At 39.4% G+C, this 27958-nt stretch overlaps 1 protein-coding gene across 1 annotated transcript; it reads left to right on the forward strand.

Moving 5' to 3' along the window:
• The first annotated feature begins 34 nt into the window (after positions 1–34).
• On the forward strand, positions 35–17553 carry XKR9 (XK related 9). The gene is made up of 9 exons (XM_065668426.1): positions 35–136; positions 2007–2171; positions 2283–2351; positions 4120–6010; positions 7743–7854; positions 7976–8126; positions 8793–9351; positions 15457–15680; positions 16608–17553. Exons 7-9 carry the CDS (start codon positions 9077–9079, stop codon positions 17249–17251), a joined length of 1143 nt encoding a protein of 380 aa, XP_065524498.1. The 5' UTR covers positions 35–136; positions 2007–2171; positions 2283–2351; positions 4120–6010; positions 7743–7854; positions 7976–8126; positions 8793–9076; the 3' UTR covers positions 17252–17553.
• The last annotated feature ends 10405 nt before the right edge of the window (positions 17554–27958 follow it).

A 27958-nucleotide genomic window follows, 5' to 3' on the forward strand; every position in this document is an offset into this window, starting at 1 on the left:
CCCTGCTCCGCCTCTCGGGCCGGACGCGGGGCCTTCCGGCCGGGTGCGAAGCGGTGTTTCACGGTCGCTGCCGGGGCCGGGCGGCGGCGGCGGTTTGCGGTTGAAAGCGGCCGCCAGAAACACCTCAAACATTGCGGTAATTCGGTGGAATAAAGGCGATACTCTTCTTTGGCTGGTCGGTGCCTCGCTGCTGCCCTGTGAGAGGCACGTCCGGGCTCTGCTGGCTTCTACAGCCGCAGGAGTTTGTTGTAGTGACAGCTGAGAACGTGCCCGCTTGACAGCATACATAGGAGTTATATATGCTCCTGAGTGTCATATAAGAGCTATCTAGGTTTCAGCATTTTAAATTAAAATGGGGAGCTGCTGGAGGGTGTTCCAGTGAAAGGAGACTGAAGAGATGAAGGGACCGGATATCTCTCATGTGAGGAAAGTCTGAGAGAGCTTGGACTGTCCAGCCTGGAGAAGAGAAGGCTCAGGGGGGATCTCATCGATATATGTAATGCCTGAAGGGATGATGCATAAAAGATGGAGTCAAGTTCTGTCAGAGGACCATTGTCTCTGGTCTTGTCACAGGGGCCAGTGACAGAACCGGGGGCAGTGGGCACAATCTGAAACACAGGAGGTTCCCTCTGCACATCAGGAAACACTTTTTTGCTGTGAGGGTGACTGAGCACTGGCACAGGTTCTCCAGGGAAGTTAGGGAATCTCCATCCTTGGTGATACTCAAAACCTGTCTGGACATGGTCCCGGGTAACTGGTTCTAGGTGGTGGCCCTGCTTGAGCAGAAGGGTCCCTTCTAACCTGAAACACTCGGTGACTTTGTGAAATTTTGTCAATGTAATCCAAATAGTAATACTGTGTTTGCAAATGGCATTCATTCTAGAGCCTGTGAGGTGCTGAAATTCCCCTCTTTAGCTTTGCAGTGTACCCTCTGAAACCCCTGGTTAATTGCCTTTCAACTGGCATTGTTAGAGAAGTTAGAGCAGACTTGTTCTCTCCTTAAAGTACCTGCAAATGAAGAATAAAGATAATTTAACCTGAAATCAGAGCAGATAATATTTGTGTGAGCAACTTTACCAATATTAGAATTTCAAATGTTATCTGATAGTTTTATACCTATATCAGATCCTATATATTACCTGTAACAAATAAATAAACATTTGTAAGGTGATCATAGCAATACAAAGTACAAAAAAGTGTTTGGTGATAGCAAATTTATGTTTAAATTGTTTTTCTTTATATGAAAATAGAGTTGCAACCCTTATGTGCCATCTGGGGCCATTCCTAGGATTTGCCTGGGCAAACAGAACAGATTCCCACTGCCTTCTGAAGGGGCAGAAATTCCTAAACGTGATCTTGATAGGCAAACTTCCGAAATTCTTGATAGACAAACAACTCAGAGTACAGCATGTAACTGAAAAACAAAACTACATGGCTTCAACAGGACTTCGTATCTTCATGAAACTTCAAAGTCTAAATTTTCTGGTCTGCTTAAATGCTAATGTGGGCAAGTAATACCAGCAGTACATGCTGGGAGATGAGCTATCACAGTCTTCAGCATACTAACAAAGATCTGCCTCTTGCCTTGCATGGCAAACTGGTGTTCTCCACTCTAACACTACACCTCTTTTCTCATTCCCATATTGCAGGTTCCCAATCTGCCACAGATCCACCTGATGTGTTTGGCTTCCTGGGGAGTGCAAGGCAGGGGTTGGCACGAGGCAGGGAGGCAGCTCTGAGGCAGGCCCTGCTACCTGCCTAGCCATGCCGTGCTTGCTAGTGTTGACTCCAAACTCCTGGTTTTCAGGTGGCCTGCAAGGTCAGTGAACAAATGGTGCCTATCATCTGCCTGGTCAGACAGAAGCGCTGCATCTTCGCTGTCCAAGGGCCAACTGGAGTTAGGGCTTGCCCTAGGCTGTTTCATCAGTTCTAATTTAGCTATAGTTGGTACACTTACAGTGCTAGCTAATTCTTCAGCTACACAAACAGTGTTCATTACCTTGCAGGCATCCATTCAGCCAAAGAGTGATGCACAAGAGACCTGCTGGCAATATGGGTTGCAGGCCTACAGTATGCAGCAATTAAATCTACTCCTGGTCATGGACTTTGATTGCAGCTGTTAGTTGCCAGGCATCACAAAAGCCATGAGCAGAAACTCTGCCACAGTACAGGTAAGGTCCATCTCTATATTTAGGCCTCCAAGCCAATTTCTTTGATTTATCTGATAGACCAAAATTTTACTTGAGTTATAAACCCATTACATTTATTTTTTTATTTACAAGCTCATCAAAGCATGAACTACAGATAACAGGATGTTTCAGGTCAAAGGAAAGAAGCCTTTTTGTGTGCAGGTATGCTGCTGAAGTAAGCAACACCCCAATACACTATATTCCAATCTCTTCCTGTATAATTTTCCTGTATACTGTTTTATAAGAAACTGTGGCTAGACCTGAACTTACCTAATCATGAGGTGCAATATTATGCTGATTTTGTAGCATGTGTAACACCAATTTGGTGGTACATTCAACCCATTTTCAGTCTCTAGGTGAAGTTTAGTTGCTGTGTCACTAGAAGAAGGTATTACCTAAGCAAAGGTTTCCTATTCTAAAAGTGGTTTCGCATTTCTAAGAAAGTCTAAGAAATTTTTGAAAGTTTAGAGATTTTTGAACTGATTTACATGAAGTTGTCAGGTCATTGATAACTCAGAAGCAGCAAGATACCAGTTATATATATAATATCATAATATTTTTTTCCTCTACATTAAAAACTGTTTATGGGGACTGTAGACTCGTTCCCCAGGGAATGCTTACTGCAACTATCACTGTCTGCTAAAAGAATGAATTTTCCAGCGTTAGGTAGGAGTTATGAATCGGTTTCGTCCGTAGGTGGCAGCAGTGGGTGCTTTTGAATAGTGAAGTACGGGTTCTACGGTCATAGTCTCTTGCACAAGCTCATGAATTTAAAAACCTGTTATTTCTCTTATAATACGGGGGTTAACAGGCATGTAGTGAATGTCTTGCTATTATACTCTGTAGTGCGGTACAAGAAAATATGTGTGTATACCCTCAAGGTCTTTTGGTTCACTGACTGGTTTATGTTGTTAAGACAAAAATTTGAGGGGAAAAATTGTAGAATCATAGATATTTTGAGGCAGCGAATGTTAAAAAACCCCACAAAAACCCCCAAACATGAAAAAACCTAAAGTGAGGTTTCTGGTGATAGACAATGTGATATTTGGTAGAGAACTGGATTTCTACAACTGTGAGAGACACAAAATGCAGTTTGGCATTTCTGAAAATCCCAAAGGGTCACTGTTTGCATTTTTTAGCAGCTTTGAGGACTGGCATTGGAGTAATTAATGAAAAAGCAGATGAATCTGTTACACTGAGCCGGAGCCATCAGTCAACACATTATTTCAAACCATACATTTTCTTCTGTAACTTCCATAAATACTGATGGCAGAAATATTGACTGCAAAGCTTAAGTAGAAAAAGCAAAACACACAAGCAATCTTCAAAATTCCCAAAGTTTTTCAGCTTAGTGTTTCATCCTGTTTATTTCTATGCTAGTCCTAGTGAGAGCCTTAGTTTCCAATGTCTGGAATAAGTCAACTGTTCCAAAGATAAAATATACAGTGTGTTGTTAACACTAATCAAAGCAGAGAAAAAAGGTCCTTCCTACCCTGTTTGGAAGCAAATAACAGGATCTGCACTGAATACCGTAGGAGTTCTGTCACAATTTAGTGATGTGCTTTCTTTGGTGGCAAGTCTAACTAGAAAACAAATAATTCATCCAGACAGTAATTTAGCTCATGAACTGCTTGATTTACACTCCAAAAATTAGCTACACAAAGCTTTTTTCTCTCTCTGTGTAACAGGGTTTTTGTAATTTTTTAATAACAACAATGGTCACAGCAGTGAGTTTGTGACTTGTCTGAATTAAGATGCCCTCCTTTAAAGGTGTAAGAGCTTAGTCACTATTTGGGCAAATAGCTTGCAAGGCCTATTACAAATTTAAGAAAATTGAGGTGGAACTGTAAGAATTTAAAGTATATACCAGACTCAGTATATACTGTATTTATTGCTCTGCTGGTAAATTATGTGTATTTTTATATTTCAGGCAGAACATATCTCAAATGGGCAAAGTTCTTCAAACATAAAGGAATGATAATCATTGACTAATATCAATAGTGATTTTTTGGGATTTGAAAGAACCCTCTGTTGTCATGAGAGGCAGTTGCTTTTGAAATCTCCCCAGATCCACGGAGAGGGGCAGTCTTGGTAAAAGCTGCTAAATGTAGATAGTCTAGTCCACAGTCAGTTTGCCAGAGTTTTGTCTTGTCTGCAGCTACTCTTGCAGTCTCATCCATCGAGTCAAGTGAAGATTGTGAAGAACCAGTACATTACAGTGGATTTTCTGCAAGTGGAACCATCAAGACAGAGGAATTTAAAACAGGATGGGAATGATGAATCACTTTTAGTTTTCTTGGCAAAGATTACATAGGTTTATGCTGGTATCAGACCTTCAATTCGATGCAAAAACACACAGTAGCTTAGTCCAACATTGAAAGAAATATTGTCCACAAAAGTTATATTCTAACAGAGTGCTTGCATTCATTTGATCATGTATAGGGCAGAACAGGTGTTATAATTGCTGAGCTGCTTATTCTCTGAAGTTATCTTATTGTGGAGCAATATACAAATACATTTAGAATTAGTGCAGTCATGATGCTCACAGCCATTATGAAGAGCTTGTTGGGCATGCACGCAGTGGGCCTGTTAGTTTTGAATCATCACTGAGATGATTCTGCGCCAACAGAAAGGCCTCTGCTGCACTTATTCAGAAGGCTGTTATGGATAATGCACTGCCCCACTGATGTCTTCAGTTGTTTTCCCAGTGTGTTGTCTTGCAGGAAGGAGCCATGTGCAATCAAACCAGGAATTATGCAGTACTGCTTTAGATTCAGACACTGTTTTTTTAGGTTCTGGAAAATTAATTTGATCTGTTGATCCTGTTCTTCAAGTGATGACATGAAAATAATGGTATTTCAAGCACTGCAAAAACTGCTTAGGTTTAGGATGTTTCTGAGCTATAAGGGGAAAAGAGGAAGGCAAAGCACTGATACTATTTCCTGTGAAGACACAGGTAGGATTGTATCTCCTGTCCCTGGGAGCTAGAAAAGCTGTAGGTGTCTCTGGCTGAGGGTATTATCCTGTGCAGCACAGTCATAGAGGCTGAATCACAACACCTGCAGCTCTTTAAACATGCATAAAAATTGTATGTATGTTGAGTGCCCATAGCTCAGCTGGAGCAGACTCTTGCAAACTCCTGTGGTTTTACCAGAGGAGAACTATTTTAATCACTTGTCCCTGGACATGTGCATTCTCTTTATGTATCATTGCACTGAAAAGCTTTTGTACGTATTTTAAAGTGCATTGTACTACAGTTTTCAATTATAGTCAAAGAGATCGTTCTTTTTTTTCATAAATATTTGAGATACATAAATGTGTGTGCAAATAAATAAATGCTATATGTATAGACAAACATGTATAGAAACACACATCTACATGTATATCTTCCTATAAATATCAATACATCTAACAAACTAAAAGTCTAAATTTGAACATATATACACCTGTATAAACATACAGAGTGAAAGTGATACTCCTTGTTTGCTTGTTTTTTTACTTTTATGGATAAAGTGTGAAATTAATTTGTTGTAGGAAATTTTATATTAAACTTAGTACTAAGTATAGACAGGGACTTCTAAACTAAATTTTTAGAACAGAATTTTTATAACATAGAAGAATGACAGTTCTTGACAGGTAGCAAATTATTAACTGTGTCATGTGGTTTTCATATGATTTTAGTTTCCGTTTGTGTTATGTCAGTAAGCCCTTTATCTTTTCTTGGAATACAAGTCTTGTAAAGGTATGAATGGGAAACCTGAAAGTATGCAAATCTACACTTTTTTTAAAGTGAAAAATCTCTATCCATGGCCAATATTAAGGTAAGTCTGCATTTTGTGTAGCGTTTTAAACATATTGTGAGAACTGAAGGCCTTGTTAATCACATTTTATTGTTTCTGTTTTTTCACAAAATGATTCTGCAGAAGTATGTTAGTTTTTATAGCAGCTTTATATTTATGTTGGCTGGCAAATGCTTTACTTTTCTTGCTCCTGTCATGCTAGATCTCGTATGTTTAGTAAGACTGGGGACAATAACTGTGACTGATGCAAGACACTCTCTCCTGTGGCACTTAATAGTCCCCCACCTGGTACATGAGGCCATGGTGCTCTTTGGAGTGCTATCATGCATAAAATATTGGGGATATTAGGGGCTGAGATCTTCAGCAGAGATTTCATGTGCACCTGTGAGCAGGCATTTGTTCTTGGGCTTGGTATTAAGATACTGAATGTTTGGGTATTAAGATCTGTGAGTCTCTGATAGACTTCTTTTTTTTAGGTTACCATAAGCAAAATGTAAACCCTATGTTTTACCAGCCATTCCAAGGCTCTTTCAAGACTAGATTCCCTATTCAAAATAATTATAAGACCATGAGCAAGCTGACGTGCTTGATAATGTATCGCTCCTTATTTATCTCAGCTTACCTGATGGCTTCATATATGACCAAGACATCCAGACAGGTTTGCAGGTTGCTGGCATAGGAGAAGTTTGGGCAGTGCGTTTGTCAGAAGTAGAAATCACCTGGCTCACAGCTACTCCTTATGCTGCTGTTTCAGAGGAATCTGTGCATAGCCTGTAAAACTTCCTTTCTTATTAGGGATAATATGATAATGAGATAATCCCTCTTTGTGAAGTGATCAGATACAAAAGCATACAGAGGTTGTAAAAAGGGAGAAATCCAGTTACACTGTTTATTAATTTCAGGTACAAAATTAGAGCCTACTCCTTGCCACTCAGACGTCTAGTACAGCATTACTCATTACATGTGAACCTTGGTATACTGCCTACTTCATAAATTGCCTAGCAAAAGAACATTCTGTTTGGATCCAGTTATTGACTTTTACAGCTGTTTTTCCTGCAACAGTCAAATAATGAACCTGTTATTTTTTTTTTTTATCTGTCCTAAACCCCATGCATAATGTTCTTACTACAAAAAAGGATACAAAAGTGGTACATCAAGCTGCAAAATGACATGATATTCTTACACAGAGTAAATACGGTTTCCTTTAGAATTTTCTGGAATGCACCCTTGTACAAAACTCTTAAATTGGTTCTTACAGAAGTTTTCAGATTGTGAAATACTTTTAAACACAAAATTCAGTTTATGCTGGACTTTGCATCAAAGTTACGTCCCCAGTCTTGACTGTGAATTGGATCTAAATTGATGAAATTATTTGAAAGAGATTAATGGCATTTTATTGCTGAGGCTAGGAAAGAACAGTAAAAGTATTCCAGCTATCCTAGCTATTAGATCACCTGATCTTTCTGACCTTTTCTGGGCCAGGATATGAAACCTAAGGAGGAGACAGAACAAGAGGCTAGAAATATCTAGGGCCTAGATTAGAAAAAAAAAAAAAATGTTTAGACACTGAGCACCTTTTAAGGTTGTTATGTTCCTACTTGTTTTCATTTGGAAATTAAAAGCTTAAGTTCTCTTTTTTGGATTAGTACCTGGGTCACAGAACAGACTAGCCCAGTCAACACAAGCAATGAATAATCATTACCTTTTTTCATGGGATATTAACCAATTGTCTCATTTCTTTCCTCTGTGTCAGTGTGCCTAAATTCACAGAAGTCTAAAGGCAAGCTGCCTTCACACGCCCTTCCCCTGCCCTGAGTTCCCTGGTGCAGCTGTTCTCGTGTATTGTCTGCTGCTGTTCGGCACTGGTACAAGCCCAAACCCTGTGCTTTGGCATGTCCTGGATCCCATCCTTTGGGATGGTTGCCAGCATTTTTTTCCTAAGCTTTGCAAATGAAATTAGGGACTTTCTCATTTTAATGCTTATAGCTTTGCAGAGGTGGAAATGAATGAAATAAAGGATGGACTGCGTTACAGCTTTTCTGTTTCACCTGCCAAACATCATGGCTCTACAGAGGAAAGATGTGTAAGGACTACTTAAAGAGGTCCAAGAACCCTTGCAATGTTGGGCAATGTAAAGGTAGTTCTAACTGTGAATTGATTCTATTTGTAGTAGGCTAAGTGGTTTGGTAATTTCTGTCTAGCTACTACTCAGGTTGGGAGACATTTCCCAAAGAGGTGTAGACTGGTGCAGGTCTGTCTCCTTACAAGTCTCTTTAACAGGAGAGCTGCAATCCTATTCAGAACTTTTGTGCTGCATATGGAAATAAAAAAGCAGAAATGGTGAAACCACTAGACGGATGCACACAAATGCAGTAACAGGGTTGGAAATTACATAATGAATTGTATGCTGATACAGTTGTGTATACTCAAGATGTCAGTTTTCCCAGTGTTTTGTGCTGTGCACACTAAGGGAGAAGATCTCAGAAGTTAAGAAAGTTCTGGGAAGGAATCAATCTTTTTTTCCATAAACTGGCTTTAAAAACTAGTAGAAGTAAGCTTGTTTCTTAGTGTTTTGCAACTGTTAGGAATTATCTGAACAGCTGCTTGGTAAGTGTGCTTGGTCACTGTGGTTGGGAGAGTAGGTGACATCAGCAAGTTCAGAGGTGCAGCTTCTCTTGTTCGCTAATATCTCGGTACATTCTGCATTTTATACTTTATTTAAACATACTTGAGAATTGCTCTCAAGAGCAATTAAAAGAAAATACTGTTACTGCTGATCTTCCTTTTTATTTCTTCTTTTTAGGAACCAGTAATGAAGAATGACTACATCAACTAAAAATATAATTTACATGTAGCTTTTCCAGAATAGACCTGTATCAGTGAAGTTAATTTAATATTGAAATCAAGAATACAGAAAAATGCAAGTCCCTTTGGCATAATAAAATGCATAACCCAATTTTCCTGTGTAGAAAGCACTATGAGCAGGTGGTATCAGGAAAAACACTCTATTGTAGGAAAGCATTTAGATTAATTCTGACTTTCCTTTACATGAAGCGATGAGAGGATGACAAAGTGACAGACTAATGCATGATGAAATTTACTAAGCAGAATTTTATTTTTTTACTTGGTGGAATTATAATTTATTTAGTTGATATTGGAGTGGACTTCTGGGTAGCTAGTAAATATTTCTGTGAAGGACAATATTCTTGGAGTATATTGATACTGTGTTTTAGAGGTCTTTCATTATTAATAACTCAGATATTCAGTTATGAGTGGTTTAAAAATGACTGGGAAGGTACTGATACTGGGAAGCTGAAATGGATTTTGCTAGTTCATCTCTTCCAGTGTGGAATTTTTATAAGGTAAGCAGATTTAAAAATCCATTTTAAAGTGAATAATCGTGTTGCTTTAAGACAGTTTATTAAGAAATGCTTGATATGGCTTTAGAGACATAACAGTTATTGCTCTATGTAAGCAAATGGATTTTTGTCTGCCATGCCAGGGGTAAATTATGTCAGGTTTTGAGGGAAATGTCGATCTTGTTTCATTTTACCTTTAATTAATATTTTTTATAGTTCACAGCCTAACTCTGTTTGATTCATCAGCCTTTTGATACAGCATATTTAATAAAAATTCCTACTTTACAGAGTAACACTTGTAACTGATAAATATAGTTTTAAAAGTTATGTTAAGAAGGGGATTTATTTGATTACACTAAGCAAGTGAGACAGCTGAGTTGAGATAATTTTTGAACCTGAGAGTCTAACCATATGTAGAAACCCAGAAACATTTAGGAGAGAAATGAATAGTTGAATAGTTAGTAAGAATACTTGCAGCAGTATTTTCCCCAGGAACTGTGTTAATGATGACAGGAATCTTTGTTTGCTGAAAGACGCATGTCCAGCAATAGGTTCAGATACCATATGTGGTGGCTTTGCTATAAAATTATCATTATCATTATAGAGATTATTTTAAAACAGGTGAAAGATGTTGGTGAAAAGTCCTGAATTTTAATTATTTTGGGTATGCCTCATGCAAGAAACATGAGTGAATCTAGACTTATCAGAGGCACTTACTAAAATATTTAATACCTCCTTTAACTCGCTATACAATTCTATGGGTAGTGATGAAAGATGTGTTTATGCCAGTGTAAAAATTTCCCTCACACATGTTTTATGCACGTGGTGTTATAATGAATTAAGGACAATGATAGAACTTTTAGGTGTCACAATTAAGCTTTTGATATTCTTTTTCCTTTTGCCTGTCAGTTTTACTTTCCTGCTCCTCCTCCTCTTAAAATCCTGAAGTTTTAGATTTCACAGAGGAGTTTTTGCTGAAACAGGTTTGATTTTTCTGGTGCCAGGTATTAGAAAAATTTAGAAAGACTCCATTTTGAAGAAAAAGAAGATCCTTTTTCAGTTTCTCTGAATGGTTTCTTATTCACTAACCAGATCTATGGACATGGGTTGGTTTCTGTGAGATAAACAAAGACCTGGCCACAGGGACTCTCCCAGGTTCCACCTTTGAGAGGGGATGTCTTAGGGTCCGCTGTGCTACACTCCTTTTTGTCAGTCCCCAAGGCTTTTCATCTTCAGTTATGGCTGGGTGTGCCATTCTTGTGCTTGTGGCTTAGAAACCTGCCTCTCTCAGTCTATTTCTTCCAAAAGAAATTACAGCCACGACTGCTTTTTCTGATAGCTGATGATAAATGCTAAGCCAGTACATGTGGTGTAGAACAGCAGAAGCTGCTCTTTCAATGTCTGGCCAAAACTCCCCTTCCTTTGCCTTTCTCTTCCATGACCTCATCCTCTAATCTGTTCAGAATTGTAATTCTGGTTTCACCTTTGGCTTGGTTTTACACTCCCAGGTTGCCCCTAAGATTTCCTGCTGTTAAGTGCCTATCTCCAAGACACCTTTCTATTTCAAAAAGACTTTCAGAATTCAGATCCAAGCTCTGATTGTCTATAACTCTAACCGTAATCTTGATTTAGTGCTTGTATCTATTCAAAATGCTGCCTTTATGGGAAAATCTTAATGATTTAGCTTAACGCGAAAGTAGTACACTAAAGTAATAAACTGTTGGATTTACCTGAACTCATATCCTTTCAAATTATTACCTCTTACCATGAATTTCTATGCTTTTTGAAGTTCCCTTTCCAGAATTAGCCCCATCTTCTCTGAGTGGCTTATTATCTAGTACGTATCATTTTGACCTTTGCACCAAAGAGTGTTGTTCACTTGTTCTTTATTGCACAAATATATTCTCCTATGCTGCCACATATACTTGGAAAATGTTCAAGTTGATACGTATAAATTACGAAGTTCTTTCAGCCACTCCTCAAAATTCAGCAGTGCGATAATACATATTGTAAAGTCTAAATTGATAGTAGCAGGCTGCCAACTGTTCTTGTACCTTTGTGATCAACTATTACATACTTTCTGTTATATGTGTTTTCTTAGGTGTATCCATGTACAACCCCCTCCTGTTCTCCCTCTTCGCCATCTTATTTATTTATCCAGTTAATTTAGACAATGAATCTCTCAGGTTTATCTCTACAGCCAATGGCTAAAAATAGATTTAGTTAGGAGTCAGGTGATGCTTGTTAAGGCAAGCTTCTCCAGAAGGTCATCTGGGACAGGAGCTTTTATTCTCCATTCACTACAGAGGAAAATAGGGGCCTAGCCAGTAATTATGATTTGTCCAGTGAACTTAGGATTCCTGAAATCAGGAGATGTGAATGCATCTTCACAAATTATCTTCCTTCATTTCTGTCTTTCTTTCTTACCTTCTTTCCTGTCTTGTGTATCTTTTACACCTCTTGCTCCATTTTGAATCAGGGAACTTCACTGTGTTATATTTGTACCCCCGTTTAAGTTTTAACCCATTACCCCTTGTCCTGTCACTACAGTCCCTAATGAAGAGTCCCTCTCCAGCATCCTTGTAAGCCCCCTTCAGACACTGGAAGGCTGCTATGAGGTCTCCATGCAGCCTTCTCTTCTCCAGGCTGAGCAGCCTCAGCTTTCTCAGCCTATCTTCATATGGGAGGTGCTCCAGTCCCCTGATCATCCTTGTGGCCCTCCTCTGGACTTGTTCCAAGAGTTCCATGTCCTTTTTATGTTGAGGACACCAGAACTGCACACAATACTCCAGGTGAGGTCTCACAAGAGCAGAGTAGAGGGGCAGGATCACCTCCTTTGACCTGCTGGTCACGCTCCTTTTGATGCAGCCCAGGATACGGTTGGGTTTCTGGGGTGTGAGCACACACTGAAGCCAGCTCATGTTAAGTTTCTCATTGACCAACACCCCCAAGTCCTTCTTCTCAGGGCTTCTCTGAATCTCTTCTCTGTCCATCCCGTAGCTGTGCCTGGATTGCTCTGACCCAGGTGTAGGACCTTGCACTTGGTATGGTTAAACTTCATAAGGTTGGCATTAGCCCACCTCACAAGTGTGTCAAGGTCCCTCTGGATGGCATTTCTTCCCTCAAGCATATGAACTGAACCACACAGCTTGGTGTCATCGGCAAACTTGCTGAAGGCGCGCTCAATCCCACTGTCCATGTCAGCGATGAAGATGTTAAACAAGACGGGTCCCAACATAAATCCCTGAGGGACACCACTCGTTACTGGTCTCCAGCTGGACACTGAGCTATTGACCACAACTGTTCGCATGCGGCCATCCAGCCAGTTCTTTATCCACCGAGTGGTCCATCTGTCAAATTGATGTCTCCAATTTAGAGACAAGGATGTCATGTGGGACAGTGTCAAATGCTTTGCACAAGTCCAGGTAGATGGCATCGTCTTCTCTACCCCTGTCCATCAGTTCCGTAGCCCCATCATAGAAGGCCGCCAAATTGGTCAGGCAGGATTTCCCCTTAGTGAAGCCATGCTGGCTGTCACCAAGCACCTTGTTGTTTTTCATGCGCCTTAGCATGCCTTCCAGGAGAATCTGCTCCAAGACTTTGCCAGGCACAGAGGTGAGACTGACTGGTCTGTAGTTTCCTGGGTCATCCATTTTCCCCTTCTTGAAAATGGGGGTTATGTTTCCCTTTTTCCAGTTGTTGGGAACTTCATCTGACTGCCACGCTTTTTCAAATATGATGGACAGTGTCTTAGCAACTTCATTTGCCAGCTCCTTCAGGCCCCATGGATGGATTTCGTCAGGTCCCATGGACTTGTGCATGTTTAGGTTCTTAAGATGGTCTTGAACAACTTGTACAACTGTATAAGATAACCAGGTGATAGTCCATGATTTCTCAAGAAAATTGATCTGAATGAATGATGTAATCTTCATAATCCAGATAACTAGATTCTTCTGTTGAGGGGGAAAGGTTTTACAGTGTTTATAATGCTAGAAAAATTGGCTAAGGAACAATGAGCTTTCTTGAAACAAGGACTGCTTTTGCTGTTCTTGCCTGCCAGTTACATTCAAAATGGTTTCATTGGAGTAGGATGTTGGAAGCTCAAGATATCTGGAAACTGAGTAGGCTGAAATAGGCTCTCCTGGGTTCAGCAGTAGCAGTCATTTTTCTCCTTAGTAGCTGGTGCAGTGCTGTGTTTCTGACTTTCAGCCTGGGAACAGCGCTGATAACACCGATAGTTTTAGTTGTTGCTCAGTGATGTTTATTCTGACCAAAGACTTTCTGAGTCTCATGCTCTGCCAGGTAGGTGGGGAAGTCAGGGGGAAGCAGAGACAGGACACCTGATCCAAACTAACCAAAGGGGTATTCCATACCACAGCACATCATGCCCTGTATATAAACTGGGGGCAGTTACCCGGAAGGACTAGATCGCTGTGTGTGTTGGGCTGGGTATTGGTTGGTGGGTGGTGAGCAGTTGTATTCTTTTCCCTTTTTATTTCCCTTATCATTATTATTATTGGTGGTAGCAGCAGTGGTTTGTGTTATATCTTAGTTACTGGCCTGTTCTTATCTCAACCCATGGGAGTTACATTCTTTCGATTCTCCTCCCCATCCCTCCGGGAGCGGGGGGAGGAAAAGGGAGGGGGAGTGAGTGAGCTGCTGTATGGTTCTGAGTTACCGGCTAGGCTTAAACCACGACACCAGGCTTAAAAGTGATTTCTGAAGGCTGTTATGATCCAAATCCTGTTTATGAGCAATTTTCCCATTTAATCTATCACAGTAAAGGGCATTGCCTATCTCCCTTGGCTTCCAAAGCAATAGTGCAATGAGTCAGATCATTCACCAGGGCTGTGTGTCTCTGTGTGAGTCCATTAACACAGGTTGTCCATAGAAGCTGTGGCTGCCCCATCCCTGGCAGTGTTCAAGGCCAGACTGGATGGGGCTTTGAGCAGCCTGGTCTAGTGGAAAGTGTCCCTGCCCATGGCAGGGTGTTTGAACCAGATGGTCTTTAAGGTTCCTTCCAACCCAAAACATTCTATGATTAGGAACAGCAGAAATACTATTATTTCCAGCAGCTGCAGATCTGGTCCTACATCAGGTTGTAGCCACCCTCCTGTTTTGCTATACGCATCTGTACTGATTATCATATACAATAGCTGGTTGCTCTCTTAATTATCAAAATTATTTCTGATTAAAACTTACGCATTCTCTCCCCTCTAAGGTGCTATACCCACCTCCAGGCCTGAAACAAGGGTCTTGAAAATGGGAATAAGAGCTAGGTTTCATTTATCTCTAAGCAAAGCATTAGAGCTATCCTAAACAGAAAAGATTCTTTACCACACAGAGTATACACCAGTTGTGACAAACTAATTCCATGTATCTTTGAATTTACTGCTCTTTGAGAGGAAATGTTCATTTAAGCTTAATTGAAAATAAACCAGAACTGTTCTAAAAGTCATTCAGATACACTTATTTGCCAAAGCAAATGGCTTCTTCATGTAAAACCACTCAGATTATTAACAGAATCTGTCAACCCAGGAACCCATGTGTCTTGAAAAAAATTTTCTGAACTTACTTATAGTCTTCCTGAGTATTTAGAAAAGAGCAGTGTAGTGTTTTTTTTTTTCAGCCTGTTGGGTGCTTGCAATTCATCAAATATTATCCTTGGGGCTTATGGATCTATATTATATAGATATGGATGTTCGCAACCGGATATTCACTAATACTCTTAAAAGGATACAAAAAAATTGAACAAGTATCTCAAAAAGAGACTGAAGAGAGATGCTAGGGGAATTTTCAGAAATGCAGTACTTCTAAAGAAATAAGAATGTAACAAAATAAAGCTTGAAATAATTATTCAGGCAAGTGTCATTTGTCTTCAATAGTTTTTACATTGCACTGGTATTGCTAGGCTTAAAATATTATCTGATATCAGTGATACTAGGTAGATATCAAACAAAATTTTATCTTAGCAGAAGGTGCTGTATTACATTCAAAGATAAAATGTGAATGGAGAATGACATAGGAAAAAACTTTTGTTAGGCTTTATCATTTTATTGAGGTGTACTTCTAAAAGCCACTGTCCAATCAAGTCTACTTTTTTTATAGGTATTGGTTTGCTTTGAAATATGGCTGCCAAGCTGCATTTGACCAAAAAAGCAGTGGAGATGCACCAGAAACAGACTCTCCCAGCCTCCTTCAAAAACAAGCCATTGATGTAGTGACTGATATTAACATGCTCAGGGTATTCAAGACTTTTCTTGAGACCACACCACAACTTTGTGTCCAGATTTATATCCTCATGCAACATGGCAAAAGTAATTTCTCTCAATGTGAGTCTTTCTCCTTAACTTGCAAGTTGAGTATTTTACCTAAAAAAAATAACTCGTGATTGGATAACATTTTAAACATGCCTTGGAAAAGACACACTTTGCTGTATGATTACTCTGCATTTAGTTACAATTTCTGACTAATAGATGGTCCATTCTGCTCAATCCATGAGAAGAAAGATTTCACTATAACAAGTCACAGTATCTGATATAAACATGATACATCACTTCAAAGTAATACAGTTAGTATATAATTTGCAGAACAGTTTGTTTTGAGTGCTTTTGTTTACAGTTTCTTTTAAAACTGCTAAATGAGCATCTGGGAATCAGTAATGTATTTAGAGCAGCCCTGTGTTTTGTCACTACCATCATCCATGTTGCAGATGAGGGACAGAGTCAGAAAAAACTATGTCAGCATTGCAGAGTGCAACATGATGAAGAGAACCATATGATGATATGGTTCAACTCTCAGAAGCAAGACAGCAACTGTACCATTTCCAACTCTATCAGAATTATTGGCAAGACATTGACTTACTTTATGACCACATGAAGGGTAAAGTCTTGCTTATAGATTTAATCATTATAGACACCCCAGAGTCAGTATCAGCTGCTGATAATTAAGTTTTTATGGGCTATTTGCTATACTTTGCAAATTTCTAAGTCATCTGTGAATGGAGACGGCAAATACAACACACAACTTAGGCAATTAATTAATGTCCAGAAGCATACCAAACGGTATTAGATGCCTAGATTTAGGTAACTAAACTGAGCCTTAAAATGAAGGTGACTTGTTCAGGAGCATGGAGGAAATATGAAATTGATATAAAGAAAGTGTTAAGAAATCATGAATTTGCCCCAAAAGTTCATTCAGAAATTAAAACATAAACATCTTTTTGTTTGGTCTAACATTTTTTCTTTTGTTTTGTATAGATGTTGCCATTATTATGTCCTTTTGCGGTATCTCCTTTTCAGCGGTTGATTATCAGATTTCATTACGAAAATCTCTGCCTCACAAAGATGAATTTCCTGTGCTTTCCAAGTTAGTGTATCTCTTCTACAAACTGCTTACCATCACTTCTTGGATACTCAGTATTACGCTGATCATGCTACTAAGTGTTAGAAGTTCTGTAATTCTGCTGATACTTCTTTGGATCTGTGGCTTCACCTGGACTGTGAAACAACATACAACATTTTGCAAATCTAAGAAGATGGAATATCTGTACAGAACTGTTGTTGGAATCATTCTAATTTTTACCTTTTTTAACATAAAGGGGAGGAAAACAAAAGTTTGCATTTGTATTTATTATGCTACTCACACTGTTGTAACTCTAGGTATTCTGTTTGTATACCTGTTATGGAAACCTTCCATTATTAAGGAAATAAGTTTTACAATTGTGAGCATCCTAACTATTCTTAGTCTGGTGTTAGGTATTATTTTTCTTGTTGTTTATTATAGGCATTTTCATCCCACTGCTTATTGCAGACCACAGGCATGTTCAGATGAAGTTGATGGAGAGGCTGGACACAAAGATAGAGTGAAAATCTGTAGATTTCAAAATTTCATAATGCAGTGAACAATGTAGATTTTTTTTATTGTGTGGACTTCAAAGCAAATGCTTGCTGGACAGCCTGTTCCTCCGTCATTTTTTCTCATGTACTGTGGTTGAGTAGTGCATAATGGATCAGAGTTACTTGCTCTGAATAACTATTGTTTTCAGTGATGCTGTACAAAGCCTTTCTAACATGAATATTTCTCTATGTTCTGGTCAAAGTAACTTTTGAAAAAAACGTAATTTAATCCAGCCAACACAACCCACTGTTTCCATTTTTACAAATGCGAATAAAGCATAGGGAATGCTAAAAGTTAGTCAAATGAAAACTAGCATTAAACCAATATTCTATTCATTTATGTTGACTCTATTAAAAACAAAGCTTGCTTTTCTGTTCTTGCTGGAAGGAAAGGAGTCCATTTGAAATAATAGAGGGTGGTGATCAGTTATCTGCTTCTCTCCATTAGCGTAAAAGCTGCAGTTCTTTAGATGAGGAGAGTTACAAATTGTATGGCCTTTCTAAATATCCCCTGAAGAAGAATAGCTTTGATTTATGGCTCAGTCAGTGTCTTGCACAAGAAAATTTGGGGAGCTATTTTCAAGTATTTTATCTTCTAGGTGTTTTAATGACCCCTTTATTGGTTTTGTTCTGATAATCTCTCTCACAACCTTCTGTGTTTAGGGGTGATGCCAGCTTGTTCCTCTGGATTATAATAGCAGCCTTGAGTGATTTATGGATGGCAACATGAGTCTTGCATATAAAAGAAGAACTATCTTCCTTGAAGCTTTCCTCTCTTTTAAGCTCTAAGATATAATACCTTAAATGCTGGTGTCTGTTGAAAAAGGAGGCTATGCAAGGTATGCAGTGGTGCAGTTTCTTTTGTCACTGTAGAAAAGGGAAGCAACTGTCCTGATGCATTGTACTCACAGGGGCTGGAGACGATGGGATAATCAGCTTGTCCCTTAAGATTTTTTGGCAGACAGCAGAGTGAAATTGGACAATATTTCAGTCTTGTGTTCAAATGCTAAATCAGTAACAGGGTAGACAGCCAAGCTTCTTCAGAAATAAAATCTAAGGCTAAGTCTTTCAGAGCTGCTGCATTTTAAATCTGAACTATGAAAACTGGGGCTCTTTCTCTCCCCCGTAATCCCTTCCAATAATTCACATGTGCATTTAGAGTAGCCACAGGCAAAGGGAGGAAACAGGGCTTGAGAAAAGAGACTAGAGATAAGAAAAACTGATAAACTTTGCCACAAACCAAATCTGTTAGCATTGATTGACAACAAACTTCCATGAAACTTTGAGGAAGGGCTGATGCTTTGGTTGATAACTAGGGTGTTGAAGAGCTGTGTCTTGAGTCTTTTTGTCAAGGCGATGGACTGCAGACTGCCTTTTTCTTGTTACCCTTCCAGCATTAGCACAGCTTGGGGAAGTTTCTAAAAATGTCTCTTTCCTGTTCCATTTCCATAGTTCTGTTTACCGGGCCAACCACTTACATCTCCCTAATCCTACTAAAGCAAATTAATTTCTTGGGCTGAATGGTCTGCCTTTTTGAGGATATGGATGAAAAAGAAGCGTAGTAGAAAGAGTTTACTTCTAAAATCCCTCATTTCTACTTAAGGGGAGCTAGAACATGGGTCCAGAAGTTAAGAGATAAAAAAGCACAATCCATGAAATTTAAACAGCAGTTTTGCTAAAATGAATGTATAAACCAGTACTTTCACTCCTCTACTCTGGGAAAGAGATTTCTAGGTCTGTTTGCCCTGGAATGACTGCTTAAGTAAGAGAAAAAGCCCATGGCTCCATCCTGCTTCGTGCACCATAATTGCCCTAAATTGTCTCCTTCATCTACAGAGTATTTATTGCTGGTGATGGTGCCCTTGGTAGCAAAATGCATGCCTGCTTTTAGGCTGAATGAACTCTTATTTTGTTATGAAAAAACAGGATCCTAAATAGTTCTACATTGTTTCCCACACTTACTGTTTGTCTATCTGAAATCCTGGGAAAGAGTGAGGGCAAGGTACAGTGGAATAGAGAGAATATAATGTCTACCTTGCAGAAAATGACAAAAATTTCTCTGTTACTTGGAAGAAAACTTCAGCTTCGTATATTATCTGAGAAGCAGGTCTCTGGGGAAATATGAGCTTCTGAGAAGTACTGCTGTGGGAGCTTCAACCCTGGGGCCTCCAGGTTGCCTGTGTGCTGCCAGATGCCAGAAATTTGGAGCCTGATTTGCTCTGGAGGAAGGTTACTTCAGGTGAAACAAAAAAATTTGTCTTGGTGGTTTGTTTTTTTTCCTTTCAGTGAACTGATAAATTCCATACAAAAGTATTTCATTGCCAACTCTCTGGCTATCATCTAACGATCATTTGCTTTCGTGGGCGAAAAGCTGAATGTTGTGCTGCTTTCTGGTTCTCTCCTTATATCTCCTCGTTCCTTCTTCTGTGCCATTGAGAAGAATGTTATACTGAAGTTGAGTTAGTAAAACAGGCATCTGGGCGGCTATTTATATCACACTAATTCATGTACACACAAAATACAATTACTGAATTTTTGATCCTTATTTTATGCTTCTAAGTCCTAGTGAATATAATAAATATAGCTATATCCTAAACCTGGGAAACAATCCTTCAGGAAATCATGCAGATTCTTTTCATAAAGCTTAAACGGATCTTTGGTGTCTTGCCACAGATACTGTGAACATCTCCATTTTGCTGTCATCAGCCAGAGGGCTCAAGAGACGGGAATTCCTGTTAGCTTGTCCCCTGTAGACTTATTTATTTGTTGTCAGCTTTAACCTCCTTCCTTTCTTCTTGACCTTGAGTTCAAGATTTTCGCTTTGATTCCCTTCATTTTCATAGTTATGAAAATAGCTTCTCAGTAATTTAGTCATTCTAACTCAGAATCATTGTAGCAGGGAGGACAAGGAAGCACATGAATTGACTGTAGACATATTTCATATCATCAGTGACCACTTCAGACAAAACAAAGCCCTGCTTCACCTAGGTGTAAAGTGCAAACAATAGACTTCATACATATCTTTTCTGTTCCCTGCTGACTCTTAAAATTCAGCTGTCATTCAGTTCATGATTTGTGCCTGACCTTGTCATTTTCATCTAGCTGCAAATTGAAAACAAATGTTTTTTCTTCTTTGTTAAGTATGTCCATTACATCTTACAAGAAGTATTTTAATAAATTAAATAAAAATAATAAACATTTTCTTCCTGTTTTGACTTCTGTCAGACCTGGGTAAGAGGGACAACATTCAACAGAATTGTTTTAATTATCCTACTAATATTCAATGTGCCATTTGATGGCATGGGTGAGCTCACCTGATGTACCACAGATAGCACTGATTTATGAAGCCATAATTGGGTTTCCAATAAACATTTGTCAAAATAATGTATTCATTCAAACCAAAGCCTTCTTTATTTATTCATATAAAAGAGCACTTAACTTTCAACAACGAATTGCTTGCCATCAAAAACACTCCATAAACAGGGAAAATTTATGAAGACACAGTACCAGAGGGTGAATGGTGGAAGACTAAAGTTCACTTTAACCCTTTAGAGTGCTGAGTTCCACCTCTTGCTTGTTACTATACATATTTCTTTCTAAAAGCCCTAAGTCCAAACATTAACCTTTGTATATTTAGATATTAAAGTATCAGCTCTTTTTTTTCTGCCATAAAGTCTTACATCTCAAAGATGGTTTCAAAACTGACATCTTTTATGCAGTGTAGAAGCATGAGCACTTCTCAAAGGTAGCTGTTTTTAGCTACTTACATTCTGCCAACTGTTTTCACCATGTGCAGATTCTTCTGAAAAAAAGGTAAGTTTTGAGAGATTAAACAATTTATTTTGTCTGAACCTGAGGCAATACATGTACTTGTCATTCATTTCATCTTCAGAATTTTCCTGTTCTACCTCTTCGTGCTCTTCTCTACTTGCTAGCACTTCAGTTTAATTTTACAGACTTTTAGTACAAGAATAGCAAAGTAGCTGGGCTGTACAATCAATGTTTGAATGGAATGCAGATAAACTTTTCAAATCCACTTTCATCAAAAATTTTTCTTCTTTTACCTCCAATTAGCTGACATATAACAAATACAAATTATACTGAAGATTCCCACTATGCGAGTCTTACATTACAGCTTAGTAAAATGTAGACCTTGGTGGGAAGGAGAGTAATTCTTCAAGCTTACCTTAGCCTGCTAACACTTGCTGAGGCTACAAACTGCACTGGCCTTTCTATGACTGTAGGTTTGTTTCCATATATGTTTCTATTTTTGGCATACCATTTTTATTTCTGACAGTGAACACAGCTGTAAATAGTAGAGCAGAATGACAAATGATAGGAAGGGTTTCAAGTGCACATTCGTGAATCAGAAACTAGTGTGATTTTGCTAATTCCACACAAAATCTTAATCATCATTACCATTGTTGTTACTACTACTGGCGTTTTGTTGAGGCGTCCAGGGTGACACTACTTAGAAGACTATATATCTGTTGCAAATACAGCGCAACAAGAAGTTGGTTGTAAAGTTATGTCATGCCTTGCCTGCTCAGCACTTAAACCTTAAATCTCTCTAATTTTTAATGGGAGCCTACAAACATTAGAAAATTAGATGGTTACCAATTTTGTTATGTGGGGAGTAGGTCACCTCCTGAAAACCGAGGGCTTAATGTTCCTGGAGACAGTGGGAGCTGGTGTTTTTCAGCCATTTTCCATATAGCATACTCCATACATTTGGTCAAACTTGAAGCATGTTAAACTGTAGTAGAGCAGAAAAGTACCTCAGACATCATTCTGTAGGTTGCCTTATGGCAGGACCTCTGTGCTTGTGCTGTTCCTGGCAGAAGTCTTCTTACTGGTTCAGAAAAACACAATGTCCCAGGTAATCTTCCCCCAAATCTAGTCTTGTCAGTCAGAAAACTGCTATGTCCACCCTCTTTACTGCAGTCTCAGCCCCTTGTTGTCCTCCCTGCCTAGCAGAACAGATGGTTTCCTTCTTCTGTGAAGCAGTATTTTACATATTTGAAGATCATTATCATGTTCTCAGAACGCCAAATGCATGAAACCTTAATCTTGTATATCTTGTGTTCTACACGTGCTGTTGCCCATGCCCTCCTTGAAGTGCAGGACTAATATCTTTACTCAGTACTCCAGCTACTGCTGAGTCTATCAGATGGATTACTTGTGTTCACAGGCTATAATCCTATTTTTATATAATTATTACAGTTTTGGGTTTTGTTTGTCTTTTTTTTTTTGTGTGTGTTTTTTTTTGACACAATGTCTCTCAGGGACTCATGCTCAATGCACTGTAGCACAAACACTTTTGTGCAGAAGCATTGTCTTATCTCTTGCTCCTCCTTCGGGTGCTGTTTTTTGCTGTAAGATGAAGTTCAGCTCCTGCCTTCTTTAAGGCCTGGCTTCCTTCAGAGATTTATTTCTGAGACTAGTGAGCCCATACTGTAGAGAACAGCTTCTCTTCATTGACGAATGTTTAGTCACCAGATTTTGGCTAGATATTCGCATAAAAGTTTGTGAGACTTCAGGAAAAACTTCATTGGCTTTTTATAATTCTGTTACTTCTCAATTTGGGGTTTTCCGAAAGTGTGTCCTACACAACATTGTGAATCTTTGCATTATTCAGCCGAGAGAAGAAATGCATTTGACTAGTTAAAGTTACACTGCTTGGGGATACATGCAACTGCCACCTGCTGTTGACAGTTCTGTAAACCATCTGTTGTATTGTTTGAATTGGATAAAAAGGCAAAGTGAAAGTATTTTTATCATCTAAGCTCTGGAAAATACTGCCATACAATAAGTAAAATAACACAGAAAGGTTACATACTACAGGTCTTTTCCAAGCTGTTTTGGGCTGTATTTTCCTGGACTATAGTCTTTCCTAAACTTATATTTCATTCCTAAACTAAGATTTAGAAATCTTAGTCACCTGTTAAGTGCTTCAGTCAGCACTCCAAAGCAGCGAACCAGTACCTCGTATAGCCCTGTGCTGCTTTGCCACATATCCAAGCAGTATTGGTGCCCTTACTTTTAGGATATAACTGACCCAATGGCTCAATGTCCAATGGGAGATCGATAATGAGGGGTGTCCCTCAGGGGTTGGTGTTGGGACTGATCTTGTTCAACATCTTCATCGGCAACATGGACAGTGAGATAGAGTGTGCCCTCAGCAAGTTTGCCGATGACACCAAGCTGTGTGGTTTGGTTGATACACTGGAGGGAAGGAATGCCATCCAGAGGGACCTTGACACGCTTGTGAGGTGGGCTGATGCCAACCTCATGAAGTTCAACCACACCAAGTGCAAGATCCTACACCTGGGTCAGGGCAATCCCAGGCAGAGCTACAGATTGGGCAAAGAAGAGATTCAGAGCGGCCCTGCAGAGAAAGACTTGGGGGTGTTGGTCAATGAGAAAATGAACATGAGCCGGCAGTGTGCACTCACAGCCCAGAAAGCCAACCGTATCCTGGGCTGCATCAAAAGGAGCGTGACCAGCAGGTCAAAGGAGGTGATCCTGCCCCTCTACTCTGCTCTCGTGAGACCTCACTTGGAGTACTGTGTGCAGTTCTGGTGTCCTCAACATAAAAAGGACATGGAACTGTTGGAACAAGTCCAGAGGAGGGCCACGAGGATGATCAGGGGACTGGAGCAGCTCCCATATGAAGACAGGCTGAGAAAGTTGGGGCTGTTCAGCCTGGAGAAGAGAAAGCTGTGTGAAGACCTCATAGCAGCCTTCCTGTATCTGAAGGGGGCCTGTAAGGATGCTGGAGAGGGACTCTTCGTTAGGGACTAGTGATAGGACAAGGGGTAACGGGTTAAAACTTGAACAGGGGAAGTTTAGATTGGATATAAGGAGGAAATTCTTTACTGTAAGGTTAGTGAGGCACTGGAATGGGTTGCCCAGGGACGTTGTGAATGCTCCATCCCTGGTGGTGTTCAAGGCCAGGTTAGGCAGGGCCTTGGGCAACATGGTCTAAGTGCGAGGCATCCCTGCCCATGGCAGGGGTGTTGGAACTAGATGATCTGAAGGTTGTTTCCTACCCAATCCATTCTATGACTACATGATCTTAGTAACTGAATGTGACCTTATAATGTGCAGAGCTGAATGGCACAGTTACATAAACACAAGGGAAAACAGGGTAGGAAACAAAACATCCTTATAAACAACTTCTTAAATGACACTATCAAAATTTGCATAGGCTAATGAGCTTGAGCTTCAGCAGTTACTGTAATCAACAGCTTTTTAAAAAAAGCCACAATAGAAAACAGAATATAAGCAGTTATTTCTCGAGTTGCATGTCCATTTGTACTGTGTTCTGTTAAATAGTCTAGGGGATTCTGTAAAAAGAAATGTGTGCCATTTTCAAGTAAGAATGACTGTAGTGAAAAGATGAATATCAAATTAACGATTTAATGTCTATAATTATAATCAGAATTAAACAACAATTGTAGCTATCAGTAACTAATTTATGCCTTTCTTAAAAAGCAAAAATGGAAATGAAAACCTCAAAGCCTTCTCTCGCTGAAGTTCTCCCAGCCAATGAAATCATATTTACATGCGTGTATTTAGATGTATAATTAAAGCAGACAGGTATAGCCTTCCAGTCAGAAAGAAAAACAAAATGCAAAACCACAAGAGTTTGGTGGGCTTTTTGTTAATGAGGGGTTGTGCATGGGAGAATAGAAATGAATAACTTGCAGGCCTTGTCATGGCAATAATTGTTTTCACCCCACCAGAGTGGGCTGGACCTTTAAGGCTCAGCAGTAACCAAACTCCACATGTAAGTCAGGTGCCGCTTGTTTGATAGTTAATGGCTACTTATGCTTGGATGTTTTGAGAAAGGATGGAATGAGTTTTCAGCTCAAGCACTTAGGAAAAACAACAGAATCCCACAAAAATACAAAGTCTTCTATTTATCAGTAAAATATGCAAAAGGACGACTGTCAAAGCAATGATTAATTTGCTGCTTTCAGAAGTACCCAAAATATTGTGTCAGTATCTTATGTGCCAGGCAGCCATACACCGAGCCAAGAATTATACATGATTTAAGAGCTCCACCCAAATTTTTGTTTTAAAAAAAGGTGGTTTTTTTTTTTTTCCGAGAGCGGATTAGAGAGAATCTGTGTTTATTGCTGCAGTTTACTGTAGCTCGTCTCATTAAATGGACGGGTGCTGCTCAGGGGAATGAATCGCTCAATACGGTACCAAGGTGAAAAATAAAAAAAGCCTGTTTCATATATTTTAGAAGACTGGATTACCCTCCTGAGCCCTAGAAGCAGGTTCTCAGCAAGTGCAGTTCATCACTGCTCTATCACCTGCAAGCCAGAGTACAGCTTGAGAAGACACCACATACAACATCACAAGCAATTAGAAAATGTTTTCAGAAGATACTTGCCCATACCTTGCCTCTCTCACTCCATATTCTATTAGTGCCTACATGATGCTTCTTCAGGAGTTGCTGCTGCTGTTCTCTGATAAGCTTCTTTACACAACACCCAGGCAGCCTATGTATGGGGAAGCCAAATGGCAACAGGATTTTGGATACAAACAAGTGAGGGGGAAGAGAGGAAGAAGAGGCAGGTTAGTCCCTGCCCTGTTCCACCACAGAGCAGCTTTTTCATCACAGTCTCCATTAGTCCCCCACTCATGCCTGTGGAGAGGGCAGGAGCTCAGCTCCTGTGCAGGAAAAAAGAGGCAGAGCCTGACCTATCTAAAGGTCATATGTATTGCATGGATCCCTTGCTTCTGCAGGCCTGATTATTGTACACACATGGACTACTTTTCCACACCTTTTTAGATTTTTAACCTTAGATTCTTTGATTTATAATCAATTTCAGATGTGTTTGAATTAGTAGCTTATCTGAACAGATGCAAAGGTCTTCATCTGCCCTTTCATCTTCTTTCATGCCCATCCAAATTTCCCCCAGGTAAAAGGGGTTGTCTATCATCTGAACTCCAGGGAACGCTCACCTGTGACTTTCAAGAGTTAGTATATTACATCTGGACAGACAAAAGTGGTATAAAGTCATCTGCAGGTCAGCAAGCAAGACAAAAATAGTAACATTTAAACCCCCTAATTTTGACAGTGATAATCTTGAAGGGGTACTGGCAATAAGTGAAGAAGAAATGTTTTCAGACAGCAATGCAGCTTTCAAGCCAGGAACATTGCTGTATGTTGCAGCTGTAACGGGACTATATTTGGGGAATTTCTGTAACTACCAAAAAGCAACAACTGAAAGTCTTCTGGGGAAAAAAAATATTCCTGTCACATATACTGAATAACAAGTGAAAATGACAAAAGAAATGCAATTAGTATCCCTAGGTAAAACTGGGAAATGTAACATGGACCAAATTGCCAGAAAGAGCTGTAGCTTTTACAAGGCTTTCAATACTTAAATATCAATAGAATATCCTGATGTAGCGTTCCTCATTTATATTTTGTGAAAAATGTCATCCTACATACTGTAAGATTGCTATTCCCTTGGCTTCTATAGAGTAAAGCTGAATAGTTACATCTTCATTGTTTGTAGGTGTCCACGTAAGCCTCAGACTGACCATGAGGCAAAGGCAGGGGCACAGAGGCATTCTAAAGGGAGGCATTAAAAAATGTAATGGAGAGCTGCTTAGTGAACACTTTAGGCCCAGAGAGTTTGTTAGTGTGGATATGGTGCTGTGTAAGAGTAAGGGCCATGGGCTTCAGCCAAAATATCCCCACAGTGCTTCACTGATCCACATGGATGGACTGGCTCTTGTCACTAACTCCATGACTCCAGAGTCTCACATCCTTCCTTTTAACTGAACTGGCACTTATGTGTCTGTTCGCATTTGTTTCATCTTAAGTATCTTACCTCTCTTAATCTAGTCAGTATAGCTGACTGCAAAAAGACCATCTCTGCCAATGATGTCTTCTGGTGTAACAAACAGCAAACATGATACTGACAAGAACAGCAAGAAGCACCACAAAATATTCATATATATATATATATACACACACATATATTATGAAAACAGGTGGTTGTTGCTGTGCTAGGAGGGGCAGTATTGTTTACTGTATAAGTAACTATAAGCACGGGGGCTGCTTTTCACTTTCCTAATCCTTCCTTGACATCCTTGGTCTGTTGCCTGCCAACTAATCTACTTTATGCATAAGCTATTAATCAGCAGCACTATCATTCATCATGCAGTTGACTGTCTTTATGTAGGTGCTATTTTCAGTTGGAAAATGGTTTCCATTAGAAAGACATTCTTAGCAGAATTACAAAAAAGACTGCAATTTTCAATAGGCATCAGGGCGATTTCCTTGCGTGGTAATAATGTCACAAGGACGTTTGTGGAGAAAGCATTCTCCATTTTTGAGATGCAATTGCCTAAGTGAATTTTAAAGAAATGTAATACAGTGATAAACGTAATTTCACAGACTACATATTTTAGCAGCATTTTGTATCACTCCATTCTACTCCCTACTCCCTCTGTAACTGTCAAGATTTTCTTTTTCCCCTTGGCTTTCAAAGATGGGAGGCTGACAATGCCAGCAGTAGAATTACTCTTTTTATCTTCAAAAACGTACAACACAGTTAATGGCACATTTTCAACTCACCCTGTGCTATTAAGTGAGGCTCTTTATTTAACCTCCATCAGCCCAAAACAGGACATGTAGCAAGAACTTGAACATTAAAATTTTTTAGGGAAGTTTCCATGTG

Source organism: Lathamus discolor, chromosome 2 (assembly GCF_037157495.1).
Source record: "Lathamus discolor isolate bLatDis1 chromosome 2, bLatDis1.hap1, whole genome shotgun sequence".
NCBI classification, from domain to species: Eukaryota; Metazoa; Chordata; class Aves; order Psittaciformes; family Psittacidae; genus Lathamus; species Lathamus discolor.